This window comes from Phoxinus phoxinus, assembly GCF_949152265.1.
Source record: "Phoxinus phoxinus genome assembly, chromosome: 23".
In the NCBI taxonomy this organism is placed as follows: Eukaryota; Metazoa; Chordata; class Actinopteri; order Cypriniformes; family Leuciscidae; genus Phoxinus; species Phoxinus phoxinus.
The window spans coordinates 10,192,701-10,209,175 of NC_136898.1; the positions used below are offsets into that span (position 1 = coordinate 10,192,701).

The following is a 16,475-nucleotide window of genomic DNA, read 5'->3' on the forward strand; positions in this document are numbered from 1 at the left end:
TAAAACAACAGTCATTCAGGCCCCTGAGTAATGGACAATTAAACGCTGGAAAGAGCTGAGCACATTATGCCAAGCACCGAGGTTTTGCTAGCGCTAGCACTAGCACGTTGCTATTTATTGGGCTATGATGTCCAAACAAACACTTCCCAAGGGTTTTTGAGTTTGAGAGACCAGTTCTTGTGTGCTTTTAATCGGAACAATAACAAGTGTGAGATGATTAATAGAAATGTCATGTGTAATTGTGCTAAATTGTTATTTGCTCAAGACAAGGAACTTAAATTAATGACAACTATGTTAAAACTTTGGATATACCGGTCAAGAAATAATTAGCCAGTGTGGTTTTGTTTTTGCAGTCAATCTTGCTCAACATGTCATGAAAGTAAGTCATTGTGAATGAAAAGAAAAAAGGGAGTCTTAAAGGTTTAAATGGTAAAGATTTTTAATTAGTTTATAAATATTTCTTTTTTTTTTAATTCAGCATACAAAAATGACAGTATGTACATCCACAGATAAGTGGCTCACGAAGGCCGCAATGAGTGACCCACATACTCTGTTCACATGCTCAGAGAGGTTTGGCATTTGAATGTCAGCATTTTTTTATGTTGGGTAAAAATATAACAAGGCACAACACATATAGTCCAATGTCCTTGCTGATATACGTGGAATAAATACAGGTATTCTTCCTCTAGAATTGAAGTAACCAACCAACAGATGGTAGCCATTGCAAAGTTCCTCATCCAAGAGTCACATTTGAAGTTCCCTTTGCGTGTTCAGCACTTTCTTTATCTCGTCAGTCTCTTAAACAGTCTTAACTGGTGAAAGTAAAGTACCATCTGAGTTTTGAGGCCTGTATCCCTTAGAACTTGGAATGTGGAATCCTCTGGAACGTCAAGCAAGGTTCTAAGAAGAGTGCTTAAAATCAATGCCATGTCAAAAATAGGGAAAATGTACCTTTAAAAAAAAAAAAAAACCGGCCCGGGTACTGTGTAAGAAAATAGACTAAAAATCTGGATAAAGGAGCATATGCTTTTATGTTTTAAAAAAAGAGGAAAAATCCTCTTGAGGACGGTGAGCTGGGTGTTTTTAACGAAAAACCATGTTCATTTGTGCAGTAAAAAAAATGAAGTCCAGCTTCTGAGTTGATATTTCTTTATAAAAGTTCCTATAGCCAAAAATAAACCATGTCTTCTCAAAAGCATACAAGCTGGAAAAGCACAAGACAAAAGTAAGCCTCGTTGGTAACATGCTTTGGTTATCTGTGGCCGAGTATGTCAGGTAGACAAAGGTTATGCTCCACACCCAGGCTGAATATATCTAGAACAGAATCAAGTCTTGACATTTTCAGCTTGTTCAACCACAATGTCTGGGAATTCGAATGAGAATTCAGTCCAGTTCTGTTCAAATGAGTAGAGCGCATTCCAGATCTCCGTTAGATTAGTTTAGCTGAGAATAGGTACGTGTGATGGGGGTCAGCACAATAATCGGAGCAGACCGCAGAGATGGATAGCAGACTCATTTGCACACGTATTTCTCCACAGTCCTCTCGCACTTTTTGCACGTGACGTAGCAGCACCAGTGGTATTTGCAGTGGCAGCGCTCCACCACTCTCTCTGAATAAGGGTTGTAGCCTCTGCCACAGCACATCAGATCACAGCTGTCACTGCCGCTGGAGGTCTTATTGCACTGCCTGCAGAACACACAGACAAAAACAACTTTATAGTACAGACCGTACCAACCATTCAACTCTGAAACATTATAAAAACTAAGTCAATGCAAATATACAAAATAAACTAGACTCAGTAATGGGTTGACAACAACTAGTTATACTAGTATAATTGCTCTGATTGGATGACTTTCTCAGGAGATTTTTACATAATACTTTAGGGCTATTTTTAACGGGTCATAGCGAGACAAAGCACACACATATTTGGGAGAAATATATATTTCAATATAAATATTATCCATTATTATTTTTAAGTCTATTTTTTATCAAGACTTCATATTGATTAATTATATTATATATTATATAAAAATCTGCATAAATATTTTCTATATTTTCACTTTTTATATTTCTAAAATAGTACTTTTTATTACAGTTTTTCATAAAAAGTATTTTTAAAAACATATAAAGTTTATTATACAAGTACTAAAAAAAATAATGATGTGACTATTTTTTATCAACAACACACTTAAATATTAAGGAATATACATTTTTGTTTTTATTTTAAACAAAATCTGGAAATATCTTCTAAATTTTTCTATTTTCACAGTTAATATTATTTATTATTTTAAAACATTTTATCCAGAAATTTTAATATTGAATGAATGATAAATTATAGAAATATTTTCAGAATTATTTTCTCTATTTATCTATCATTATCTTTTTTTTACATTTGTAAAATATAAAACAGCCAATTTGTCTCACTGATTAAAAATGTATCAATACTTTTTAATAATGAACGGGGGGGAAAACACACACTTAAAAAAAAAAAAAACTTGTAAATGTAATAAATGTACTAACTGACTAGTCAGTTGTTGGACAACTAACTCGTACCCAATCCAGGAACAAGACTTCAAAAATACATTTACACAAACACCATGAGAGCCATTACTAAACATAAGCGTCTTTTCAAACCTAAGGTAAACATTTAGCTCAGCCACATATTAAACCAACAGCACTAAAACTTCTTATAGCTCGTTTAAGAGCCAGTTGATTCGTACCCAGGGAACATTTTCTACTCTTGCATTTAAATCTAGCAGGAGTGGATCTTGCAGACGCCCTCGTGTACTGAAGCCTGAGGCATCTGAGCAATGAATAGCCCTGTCATAAATCACACTCTATACACGAGGGGTCGGCCTGTGTGTAGCCCTCTCCGTGTAAGTGCATTGTTTTATAATTGTGTGGTGTTAATGCTCAGGGTGCTGAGAGACAGACAGAAGGCATGGCTACTATGAGAAGGAGAGAGAAGGGAAGAATGCTGTTATTTAAAACTAAAGGAAAAGTCTCTCAGGTCAATGATGAAAGGCAGGCGAATATGCTTTAGGACTCGATGAGTAGCATATATTCAAAAACTGACCTGCACCAACGTGGAGTCAAAAGTCAAAAAGTTTATAATTTATGAAGAGTAGGGGGAAAAATCCTACATTTAGTATACTTTCCTCCTAAACTCCCAATGTTCTTCAAGTGATCTGGTTTTACCATCAGTTTCACAATTTAACAGCTGTGAGCAGAACCTAACATTTTACCTCAAAGTGAAAACACATTTTAAAACACATCTTTTAAACAGCGCTCACAGATTGTTTCTTTAGCGATACCGATCATCTCTAAGCCTTTGGGATGTTGTTCTGTCTGAACTTCTAATGTGCCAATTTCATTAATCGCAGTCTTGTGGCCCACAAAGCAGCACGGGGGAACGCGGAGAGCAATGTAACTATAGATGAGACAGATGAGATACGCTTGTCATTTGGTCTCTACCCATCTCTCATCGCCAAATCAGATTAGAGAACCCAACTCTGCAGGTCTAGTTAGGGTAACACTTACGGCTCATTATCTTAAGACCTTCCAAATCACAAAGAGAGGATGTGCAATGATAGCAGCTTCCTGACTGCTTCCTGACTTCATGGGTGAATCTCACATTTCACCCCCAAAATCAAATCAAAAATCAAAATAACATTTTATTATTAATTGTTATAGTGCTGATATTATATATATATAGTGCTGATTTTGGGGTGGAATATGACCTGGTCTTGTTCTTCACAGGTTTCATGAGACTCACCCTCGTTTTATGGTATTATGCTAATTGACCTTCTGTAGAACTGACAGCATATCAAATCAATTAAATGTGAGGACAGGAGATGTTGTAGTCACATGTTTCAGAGACAGGTATAGGGTGATGGGTTCAACAGAGGAGCTGAACCCTCTACATACCAGAGACCACCATAGAAGCAACATGTGCGACACACACAGTTCCCTGTTGACGTTCTCTAATGATTACAAAACACACCAGTGTCTTGTGACCAAGTGCAAAGCACTAAATATATGAACAGAGAGCGCATGTGAGTGGTCTTATCAGGACTAAGGCTGAGGATGCATACTGTGTGTTGAGTGCACCTGACATACAGCATGTCTCTAGGTTATTTGTGCACTGATATAATACCTATATGTAAAGCCTAAACGGTTACAATGTTCAGCTGAAAATATTGAGTGTTTAAGAATTATAAAACATAAAGTTCCAACTCTAAATTCTCACCAGATGACATTGTGATATAACTGACACCGAATAATCTATGACAAATCTACTCACTGGGACATAAGATATTATTATGTAAACATTATTTAATGTTAAAATGTTATGTTAGAAACATTATACATATTTCTTCTGTAGCTCAAATCACGCTAAACACTATAGAAAAAAGTAAAATAATTGTATTATTACTATATATAATTATTATTACTATATATTAGTGGCCGAATTTCAATTGTAAGTGAGCATCCCTATCCCTATTCCCAATCTGTTAAGCATTAAACACATTTCTTACCTATGAAACTTTTTTAACCTTGATATGTGTGTAATATATCACTCAGATATCCATATCTAGATTTAAAATGAAGCACGAGGACTTAACCATAAACTATTAGATTACTTCCTTGAAGTGACCATCACATGTTCCCTTCGCTAATAGACTTGTGGAAGGGCCCTTTGTGAAAAGATTTAGTTGTTCACTTTCATTTGGATCGCCCCTACAAATGGTGTCCCCTTCCCAAAGTGCCCTTTAAGGGTGCAAAAGCACTTGTCCAGAGTCTTTTATTTTTGTTGCCGCCATTTTTGGAGGTGTTTTTGGTGATAGTCTTTTCTTTCCTATTGTGCTGTATATCAAAGCGAAACAGCTTCCCAAACAAGAAAAAATGTAGGACAGGACTTGTCAATCAGGAATTGATTGGATGGTTGAATGTTTGTGCTTTACTATTGTTGTGATGTCATGTGAGTGGCAGGTTTTCCTGCCCTCGCACCAGTAAACACATCATCAGAGAAGAGTGAGGGGAAGTTATTATGATTATAAATTATGAGGGCACATTAATTTAAAAATTAGAATTGTCAATTTCATGGTGACTTTAAGACTGTGATATGCACACGGTTGCTGAAAAATCATGTCATATGATCCAATAATTCCATGTATCTTAGCCAAAACCAACATTACAGAGCACATTTAGATGCAAACATAACAAAAGCAAGGAAGCTGAGGTCACTCCATTCTTACCTAAATCTATACCTGAGTCTCCACTGATAAAACAATAGGAAATAAGCAGGAAGAATTCATTGTCGTGCTAATCTGTGTGTGCAGTGCTGGTATCAGCCGAGAGCTCTCAGCTCTGTGAATAGCTGCATTACTCACAGACTGACTCTGATAACGGTAAAGAGGACACAGTCACTTTGGACATGTCAAAGACACGTGTGTACACACACACAGACTGATCCTCTATGCTTTATCAGGACTTTTTTAACAACAAAATGGTACCACCAGAGAAGGAAGAGAAGAGACAGTAAAAGAGGGACAAAATAAACCTTATGAAGTGACACTAAAAGGTTGCATCACATCTAATGACATGAGCATTGTGTTTATAAACAACCTATTACAACCTAATTTAAGTTAAAATAGTTTTAAAATGTGGCATAATTTGCTTTTATGATCAGTAACAAATCAGCAAGTTAAAAATGAGGCCGTTAGATTAAGTTAAATTTGATTGTAGTTTTGTCAGCTGTTTCTGGGCATGAAATGTTTGCACTTTAAGATAAGTTTTAATGATCAATCATTGCTGTCACATACTGAAGTACTTGTGTCCATTCCAACTAAAATGACATTTAATCAAATAAACAATAAAAATCAAGTAAACAATAAAAGTATGTCATCTGTTAATTAGTTAGTCTCACCTGTCCTGAGTACCAAAAGAGCCCATCTTGTCATTCCTCATGCAAAAGTCTGGTGAACTCTGCAGATAAACCAGCTCGTTCTCTCGGACTGGCCTGATGTCGATGTCTTTGGGGACGAGTTGCTTGCGTGTGCCCATGGGCCGATGGACCACCTTAGTGGCTGACAAGTACTTGATCTTCAGATCCATTGCGATGTCTTTCAGGTCCTGTAAGCCTCTCCAACAGGTCCGAATGGAGCAGGATCCAGAAACACCGTGGCATTTGCACTTCATGACCAGAGCGTCTCGCAAAGCCTGCGTAGGGGGGTTTGGGATGGATTCAGATGAAGTCAATAGTAAAATGGCATTATGACAATCTACACAGGGAATGCAACACACTAGTGAATTTGGACAGCTTTTCTGCATTATGCATGCCATCATGTACACATTGTGTCCCAAATAAAGAAAAAAATCTATTTTGAAAACAGATCATACTCAAACGAATACCAAAAACCCCATTTTAATTATGAACTTGGTTTGTATCAAGTTTATAATTCGAATCAGATTCCTTGACCGATTGCCTGTCAGATTAAGGGTGTGGTCACATTAGCAGTATTTCAGTGAAAAATCGCAGCCAAAAAAAGTAGATTGTCAATAGTGGAGGTCGGATGTAATAAGAACAGCTCACACAGAAGTGACTGTCAAACCAAGAAGCTTTCTGTTGACCAATGTCACCAACTCAAAGACGAGCGAAATCTCGTGGAAAACTGATGCAAAACTCCCATGTAAATTCTTGTTGGAATGTCCCGTGAAATTTTGCCGCACGTTTGAGCTTCAGCAAGAATCAATTAGGTTCATACTCGTGTTACGCAGCACGTTTGAGCTTCAGCAAGAACTAATTAGGTTTGTTGAGATTTGAGATTCTATTTATGTTCATTGATCAATGTTTACATCTGAATAAAAAACTAAATTAAATCTGTTTATCATATAAACTGATCAAGTCTCTTCAGAAATTTTGGACTAAACCTCTCAATTCATATGGATTAGTTTTCGATCTCTTTATGAACTTTTTGAAGTGTCAAAGTGGTAGTTGCGTACAATGCGTAGCTGTCTATGGAGGGACAGAAAGCTCTCAGATGTCATAAAAAAAATCTTAATTTGTGTTCCGAAGATGAATGAAAGTCTTACGGGTTTGGAACGACATGAGGGAGAGTAATAAATGACAAAATTTTCATTTTTGGGTGAACTAACCCTTTAAGCCTTGTGTCTTTCATAGTGAATAATTGATTCCATGTGGTTTCTGTGAGGTACCGCTTACCTGTCTGCCAACTTCGCTATTGTGAAGATGCATCAGCTTGTTGGCATGCGTGCCAGACTTCTTCTTAAACTTCATGGGTGCATCAGAAAACTTGGAGCCCATAAGGAGACCATAATGCAGGTTATCAGCACAGCCGCCCCACCTGTACCCAGGCTCTGGTATTTCACCTGGAATCGGACCACACGAGCACAACCTCAGGTCTCCGGAGGTGCACGCCCGTGCTATAGTGTGACTTATAGCGGCTGCAGAGAGAGCGTATACAAATGCAGATTCCCTCGTTCCTGAAAAAAAAAAAAAAGATTTAAATAATTTGCTAGTTTTAAAAAAACATGAATTCTGAATCCTCATCACTGACTTTTTTCCCTTATAGAAAAGCAAAGCAACATGAGAAACCCGTCAGAATGCAGTATGAAAGGATAATGGTGGAGATTACTGAACTGTTCTCACAGTGCACATATGTCATGACAAGATAATAGGTGTAGAAACTGGAGAGGCTCAGCTTGACCCCGTACAAGGTACATCAAAGAACATCTCCTTAGCGGTGCACTTATGAGAAGCAGGAGCGCTTTAACTCTTGACAAATGCGAACGGTCTACGGGGAAGGAGGGCAGTTCTCTAGAACTTCAACCAGATTTACTTTGACCATCCCCAGCATTTGGATCATGCTAAAAGCTCTTAATAAATAAATAGGGAGGACGATTAAACCATCCGTCAAAGCGAAGCATGCATGTGTCAGCGCCGTGTGGAAATTCAAGACGTGACGCCACAACATTAATCCATGGAAAAGCAATGAAAAACAATAAGTGGACAACATGATATCCCTTTCTTCACTATTTTATTTAATTGATTTCATATTTCTTTAATTAGTTGACAGCTAAAAAAATCACATCTGTGCTACAGGGGTCGGACACAGGGTAAAACTGTGGGATTTAAAAGACTGAAACTAGCACAAAAAAAAGGCAATTCTCTGTCCATTACTGACTAACTCACTCAATAGCATCTCTCATTGAATAGAATGGATCCTATTGTTAGTCCTCACAGTAAACGCTGCTCCTCCGTGAAGCCTCACATCAAACGGAGCAAAAGAAAGAAGAGCGATGTGCAAGAATTCCATGGGTCGGAGGTTTCCGGGTGAGCAGGGGTACGATTTCTTTTATCATGCAGCGAGGCACTTAGGCCCAATTGCAGCATTTAACTGGCATAGTCTTCGTTACCCGGAGCGAGAGTGTTTAAGGATCACCGTAGGCTGCTTTTTAAACCATTGCCCTCATAAAGTTTTCCCTCAACAATTAGATGGGTTCCTCAGACCTATTAAGGCCTGAATGGAAACCACACTCGGGCATAAAGAGAGGTGTGTGGTCAGTTGAGTTGCCTTGAAGGAACTGGCAATAGACGGACAGTGGCCCTTTCGCATATTTAGGGCTTACTGTGTCTAAACAGAACATCTGTGGATAGATTTCAGAAACGGTTCACACAAAATAGGCTTGACTTGGAAATAATCCTCTTTGGACATGATTTTCTTCTGTAACTCACCTCGTTCCAGGTCCGGGAGGAATTTTTGAGTATCAATAGAGGAACAGTTCCAGCGCATGTCTGAGAAGGTCTTTTGGCAGACCTTTTTAACCTCCCGTGCTGCTTGGATGATGGTTTGCATGAGTTCCAGGTTACTCCTACAGAGCTGAGCCTGAGAGGAGACGAGGCCTGGCAAAGTCTTGCAGTGCTGGGTCTTGTTGATGTGTTGTGTGGTCTGTGATAGTGCCCTGGATGAGGAAAGGCACATGTTTCAGTGAACACTTGATGTCTGTAAACTCTATTCGTTCATTTAAATGCCTTTTGAAGATGTTTAATCAAATTTTATATCACAAGTTAAACGGAATTCACATGTTTGGTGGTGTGAAAAGTGATCAAAATATTTGTGGCAAGTCTTGAGTTTAAACTCAAACTCAAATAACCTTGGTTAAAGCCAGCTCTAAAATATTAAGAGTAACATCAACGTTTCAACGAGAAAGCGTTCTCGCACGCATTTAAGCTGCGGGCTAAAATTGTTCAGTGTCTCGCTCGCAAAGGCATGCAAACAACAACCCATTCCCAGAGATAATCAATCAAGATTAGAGCAAATGGAAGAAGATTATTTCTGCATCACTTGGAAGCAAGAAAGGAACCAAAAAGCAATTGCCAATGGAAAAAATGTTGTTTATCCGCAAGATAATTTGTTCATTGTTAAAAACTTTAGAGAATGTATCATGGTATAGCAGCTGTCATACAATACTATAATAATTGTTGCAAGGTTAAGTAGTAGAAAACTCAAGTCATGGATGTAATCTTAGACATGATCTAATACAAGAAATTATTGCGAAACGTCTGCGACCAAAATCATTAAAGATAAACAATATTCATTTCAGTAAGAGTTTGTAGTGAAACCTGTTGAATTCAAGCGTTGTTTTCATGATTCCTGTTCTATTTTACTAAAACACACTATTCGTGAGAACCAACCAATGTCCGCTCTACCTATGCCTGTTTCAGATTAGGGGCCGCCACTTTATGTTCCATGGTATGCTGTGACTGACAGACCCCTGTCTTAACCTCCGCACTCACACACATACACGCTCTGTCTTTGTTATCCAGGGAACACAGGTGTTTATGGCGGCATCTGTTTTGTATTTCTTGCCATGCAATATCAAGACTTTGGAAACCTCTACCAGCATCCTGTGCATGCGAAATGGCCTCTTCACATCCAAATTTATCCACCGTCATGTTTTCCATTCCGATGTATCAATTATGTGAATACAAAACATTTAGCAGAAATTACAAGTTTCCGGGAAGTTAGTGTTGAACTGGATTTACTTTTGACTTAATAGAACTGAGATCAAATTCTGTAAAGCGACTTTTTAGATTTTTTCCTAATTAAAAGCCATTGTTCCATGTCAAGAAAAGGTCGATTCCCAGGTTACAAAAGTCTTTTTTTTTTCATGTTACACATAGTTTGACAAATCATCTTGAAAAAACATCTTGAATGCATTTGAAACAGTTTCAGTATATATATATATAGAGAGAGAGAGAGAAAGGAGCAACTCACAGCCATTTGATTCCTGTGCACTGCTGAGACAGGAGCAGGAATGTGAGGAGACAGAGCGGGAGTGAAGGGAAGGTTCGCTTCATGCTGTACAATAAGATCCAGCTCGATCAGAAGACACTGATGCAGGTGCTCGCTGACCCCACTGCTTCTTGACACAATTATAATTAAAAGCCAAAAGCCATGACACCTGTTCCTTCTTTCTGTCCCTCTCCTGCTTTAAAAAAAAAAGAAAAAAAGATTCAGATTACATCGATCACACACATCTGATGGTTGCTATGCAATGTGCACTTGACACTTTGAAGACACCTTTTACACACCGCTTTTCTATTGCTCCAAAAAGTAATTTTGTATTTTAAGGCTGTATTGTTATTATATTAGCCAATTCTATTGCATTACCGTATTCTCTTGTTGTGCGGGTTTACTTTTATTTTATTTTATACATTTTAGTTTTTTTATCTCCTTGTGAGAAACAGTTAAGAAAACACTAATTACAAAAGATACATTATTCTAAAGCAAAACTCTATTTTTTAATAGTAGGCTACGTTCCAATTTTTTTGTGTTTTAAACTTGCAGAGTGTTTTCTAATATTCCGCATGCAAATTTCGTAAATTTAGGTGTGGCAATTTTTGGAATGTTATCAAATGTTTTCAGATGATTCCATTCGCTGGAACAGGAGGGCAATAAACAGATACTACCTCCCAGTGGACATGCTGTCTGGCCTCAGGCATGATGCTTTCACATACAGACAGTGATTGTCCAGATAGCAGAGTTGTTGTTTTTCCCCCTCCTGGCTATGACCTAGCCAGACAACTATACATTAAAAGTGCTATTACAGCTACAGATGTACCTAATGTATCAAAATTATAGTACTTGTTATATGTATTACACTTAAAATGTTTTCTGCTGTTGAACTTGCTACTATAATTTACACTCTAATTGATACGGTTTCATTTATTTATTAGTGCTTTTATCAACAACAGATTTTAATGTGGAGATTGTAACTTGGACACAACAAATTTAAGGCAGCAATTTAACTTTTTTTTTTTTTTTTTTTTTGCTTTAAAGAAAATTAAAACAATACGTAGTGTAGTTTACATCCCATGCATTATCTAATCTATATCCCATTAGGACAGATATAGCTACGCCTGTACGTGGTTTAGAGATTTTAATATTTTTCAGAGCTCATATACAGCCTACATAATTAAACAAACCTCATTTATTATATAGATAACGCCTATTTAAATATATGAGAGATAAGATTAAATTGTAGGCTGTAGCAATAAATAGCCTACGCAAAAGCAATAAAACAGCTGTTTTACTCTTGCAGGCTGCGCTTTCGCAAAGATTGCACTTTATCTTTTATCTCCTGTATTTTCACCTGGGGGGAACCGAAGTGAACTTAAAATGTAATTAGTTCACTCGATATAACCCCTTTGGGTGGTCTACAATCTTGGCACTATTGAAGATTTTATTGCTCTGTCAATTGACTTTAATTTGCACCAGGGATATTTAAAAACTACGACATCTTTGTAAATAAGAGACGCAATCAAACGTAAAAACGTTGTGCACAATAAAACGGAATGCACTTTCATCCTCACCTTTATCAAACAGAGGCTGACGTCAAAAAAATGCCGATTGTGCAAAGTAATCCAAAGGTGCGTTTTATTTAAATCCAGCCAAACTTCTGCAGTTAATCCGTTTTTGTGAAGTCCGAGTGAGAAAGCATCATGCAACAGTCCAGTGATGAAGAGAAGTGTCTTGGTTTTGCTGTGCTGTGCTGCTCGCGCGCTGGAATCTGCTGGACTGACGGTGCACACGGAGGTCGAGACTATATGAGCCCTCGCGCCACTTTGATCTCGCGCTGATGTCAGGGGCCATTAGCATAACAAAGTGGTTAAGGTTACGAAGCCAAAGAAAACGTTGAAAATATGATCTGTGACACTCAGACATCTCGCTACTTTTGACTTGGAATTTCAGTGTTTTTTTCCAAGGCTATATTTGCATTGTGTGTCATTCCTCGAAAAAGGTGCGTTTTGTGTCCCTCATGAATATGTGTGTAAACGATTACTTTACCAATGAAAATCTGACACATTTTATTATATGGTATTGAAGGAAAATGTTTTATTGTATTTTAGTTTAATTTCCTATTATGTTTCCAAATTATTCTTAATTATCCAAATTTACTTTAAACATTTCGATGGATAAAAATATTGCATTTATTCTCTCTAGCCTATATATAATTTAGTTGTTCATAACTGTGCTTTATTCAAATGGTTTACAATTCCATAGCCTAAATACATGAACGGTCATGATGACATCATCATCCGTGCAGGATATGAAATACTCAAGTGTAGAGGTGTGATATCATCACTTTATCTTGTTATTTTGTCAGGGCATGATTTTAAATAGGCTAGTCCATCCTGTCACCATTATTATGTACAGCAGCCTATGATTATTGAAAACGGATTATTTGTTGAAATATCAGCATTACATTTCCTTCTAATAAACCACACATAATATCATATAATTGGCTAGCATATATTTTAAAAACTGATACTTTGGGAAAGACACCCTATTTTCTGCACTGCAATCCACGAGAAGTAAATTAAGTGAGAAATCATGGGAGCATCAATTTCGGGAAATAAAATAACAGAATTCGCTACAAAGTTGGAAATATGGCAAATCTAGTGTTTGCATTGTCCATAAAAGTATAGGCTATGCGGCTGTAAGCCAGAGTTTCCACACTCATGCCATTTACAGTGCTGTACACGGTCCATATTGGCCACTCCAAAAACGGCAAAGGCAATTTTCCAAGCACGCTAATAATTATTTCCACGTGATGAATACATCCCGATGCACGTTTCATATTAGCCACTATATGACAAAGGTTCTTCTACATTTCACACAATAAATGATTTAACCTTCAGAAATACTCCCAGTAGCCCATTGAAGTCCACATCTGAGCAAAGATATTTCCTAATTTATAATAATGAGCTATTAAATTCTCTTGTTATTTTTGGTCTATAGAGAAGTATAAAATAGTCCATTAAAGGATTCATTATCCTTACAGATTGCTAATAATAAATATAAATGTGTTGAGAAAATATTTTTATAGAATAAAAAATAGTCCACTACGTGTATCCATTTATTACAGTTCCCACCACACACAATGGCCAAGTTAATATTTTAACCATCTATGGTAACTGTCATTTTAATAGTGTCTATGGTGTAATAAATGTCAAGATGTTCTCTGGCCATATGCTTCTCTTATTAACCTGCATGGCTCTCTGGTCCAAAAACGCCTCCTGCAGTGAATTCCGTAACACTCACAAGATTCCCCTGTAAAACACACCACACAACCCAATTTTCAAATAACGACGCAATTAAAATACGACCATTAAGAGTTTTTCCACTGTTAACAGTAGCCTATCTGTTTTATATAAAGCAGGCAATTCCACTGATTTTGTGGTTAAGTGTGTGAATGTAGGGCTGTGAGTATGAATGTGAGACAAATGAGCAAGAAAGAAAAAAACAAGAAAAACAAACATCAAAGCTACAGTGCAAAAAAAAAAAAAAACAAGGCATATACTGCATATGAAAAGATTAGGGAAAATGACTGTAAAGTACTACAAATCAATTCAGCATTACAATAGGTCAATATACTTAAATGAACAATAAAAAGTCTGCTCATTTATTAAATAATACCCTTTTTCATGCTAAAATGCATTTCTGCAAATGTTTGAATGAGGTTATTCTCTGATGCCTCTCAAATCAAAAGATACTGAGTGGATGTTTCTCGCCTATTAAGTTGAATCTAACTGCGCAGATCCTTTTTGTTCGAGGTCTTGCGTGTGTATGAGTAAATGCCTGCCGCTACTTATTATCTTGAACTGTATTTACTCATGTGCAGTAAATCACGCACTATAACCTTGATTGACCCGCTGAATGCCATTCCTTACACGTCTTATTTCATAATAAGGCATACCGAGGGATGTCAGGAAGAACCAAATGTCACACAGACTTATATCATTCACTTCAACAAGGCATGCGAGAGAGGCATGGCATTGAAAACTGTAGGCATGACTATTTTAGTTTAATTGATTTAAGAAATAATCGAATAAAGTAATCCTTCTCTCACAGCTGAAACCAAAGCAGCGAAGAGCAGAAAAGAGGGCAGCGTGTATATTTAGAGCTAATCTGATACTCTTAAGAGGTACCACCGCCAATTGCCGAAGCATGACATTTTCATTCACTGCCAAGCTGCATCATTTCAGCTCAATATAACGTGAAATGCCCGTGGAGCTCTAATCTCGATCCAAAGCAATGGGAAAGCAAATATATGTCGTTTCGCTAACCTCATCTGCCCACAGCAAATTATATGCGGGAATGGGAATTAGCCAAGCTGAGGGGGACGGGCCGGAGAATAGACTTGGGACATGAATAAAAACCACAGACCTTACATTTCAGAGATTCAGTGCATTCTGAACATTGTGAAGAGATGGTGTAGCCATCAATAAATGGGACTAATTTTAATGATAAAACCAACTGATTTATGATATGTTATAAAGTAACCAAAAATATGCATTGACATCTTTCAAAGAGCTTATTTCCAGGCAGCGTGGAGCCATATAGGAGCGTGTTTATGGAGACTTACACCCTTTTTATGAGGGACGTGAAAAGCATCTAGTAGCAGTGAGATGTGAATGGGCATGAACTCTTAATATCAGGTTAAACCAGACTGAAGACTGACTAACAGAGCTGTGACCTCCCTAGAGTGTCTCTGTTTGAGGTTTTAACATGCAGATTCTCAATTCCTCCCCGTACCAGGATCAACACCACAGACACTTTGATCTTCAAGCCGAGAGTCTTACATAGCCTTAGGCTGGTTCATAGAGGGCAAGAAAGCGACTTGGGTTTATATAACTGAAATTATGCATGGGGCTGAAAAATACATGTGCTTTGAATGAGAAAATGTCTTTTTTATATATTTCTTGTTTGAAATGTTAACTCAATTGAGTAATTTTAGATATTTTGTGGTGGGGATCCATGTGTGAAGTTTAATGACGTTACTGATACTAATGATTTAAGGTTTGCATAATGAATCATTTGCGGCAGCTGTGCCAACTGGTCCAACCGTCCAAGCAATTTGTCTTCTATCTAAGACATCATCAGACACATAGTGCCATTTACCCTGACACATATTCAGATCATTCATTGTGAGCTTGTTGAAGGAGTACAGAGACACAGTGCCCCCCGTCCCCTGACGTCTCGGGTCTCTGCCCTGCTAACAGCTGTCCTGTCTCAGCGACTGTCAGCGGCGCAGAGCTACAACTGCACGGAGAGATCTGAGCGCCACGTCTCAGTAAAGATGTAGAGTTACGTGAACAAATAAACTCCAATTGAAAGCAAATATATATCTGTCTTAATGCGTCTTAGTTTAGAAAAATGCCTGAATATTGTCAACAACATTGATGAGGTTTTATTGTCTTTTGATGCTAATTCTATCATAAAACCTGTGATTAACATTATTTACAACTTTGGAGTAGACTTATTTTTGTTTGACAACTTTATTCAATATCTTTTTCATCTTTTGCTTTGAGCTGATCAAAGTGCAACAAGATTTAAAAACAAATTGAAATGCTTCTCTTGCTCTAAAATTGATATCACAAATAACCGAATGTGTCTGTGTGTGTATAAACAAATTAAACATGTATAATTATATATAGAAATTATATATAATAGATAGATATAGATAATTATATACAGATGTTCATTTATTGACATATCTATTTTATTATTATATTTCATTGTATTATACATATTACATAAAATATTAGTAACACTTTTCAATAAGGTTCATTAGTAGGTTAGTTCATTAGTTTGTTTCATTAACATGAACTAACAATGAACAATACATTTGTTACAGTATTTATTCATCTTTGTTAATGTTAGTTAATAAAAATACAGCCGTTCATTGTTTGCTCATGTTAGTTCACAGTGTATTAACTAATGTTAACTAATAGAACCTTTGATTTCAATACTGTATTAGTAAATGTTGAAATTAATATTAACTAGATGAATAAATTCTGTAGAAGAAGTATTGTTCATTCTTAGCTCATGTTAACGGTAGTTAACTAATGTTAACTAATGAACCTTCTTGTAAAGTGTTACCA

At 37.0% G+C, this 16,475-nt stretch overlaps 1 protein-coding gene across 2 annotated transcripts; it reads right to left on the bottom strand.

Moving 5' to 3' along the window:
- Positions 1–429: 429 nt before the first annotated feature.
- On the bottom strand, positions 430–12,107 carry wnt11 (wingless-type MMTV integration site family, member 11). Of its 2 annotated transcripts, none has more exons than XM_079599637.1 (6): positions 11,901–12,107; positions 10,303–10,513; positions 8,760–8,986; positions 7,227–7,507; positions 5,931–6,223; positions 430–1,687 (listed from the first exon to the last, which is right to left on the bottom strand). In XM_079599637.1, the coding sequence occupies exons 2-6, from the start codon at positions 10,383–10,385 to the stop codon at positions 1,513–1,515; spliced, it is 1,059 nt and encodes a 352-aa protein (XP_079455763.1). In that variant the 5' UTR covers positions 10,386–10,513; positions 11,901–12,107; the 3' UTR covers positions 430–1,512. The 2 variants fall into 2 exon arrangements, with proteins under 2 accessions (XP_079455763.1, XP_079455764.1); XM_079599638.1 differs by having other exon boundaries at positions 10,303–10,516.
- Positions 12,108–16,475: the final 4,368 nt, after the last annotated feature.

What these genes read in the sequence shown, in the direction of transcription:
- wnt11 (XM_079599637.1), bottom strand. Translation starts at nt 10,385, where the DNA reads ATGAAGCGAACCTTCCCTTCACTCCCGCTCTGTCTCCTCACATTCCTG. An exon ending in TGCACAGGAATCAAATGGCT is followed by an intron (nt 8,987 to 10,302) that starts GTGAGTTGCTCC and finishes TTCCTCATCCAG; the next exon opens with GGCACTATCACAGACCACAC. An exon ending in CCTCCCGGACCTGGAACGAG is followed by an intron (nt 7,508 to 8,759) that starts GTGAGTTACAGA and finishes TTTTTTTTTCAG; the next exon opens with GAACGAGGGAATCTGCATTT.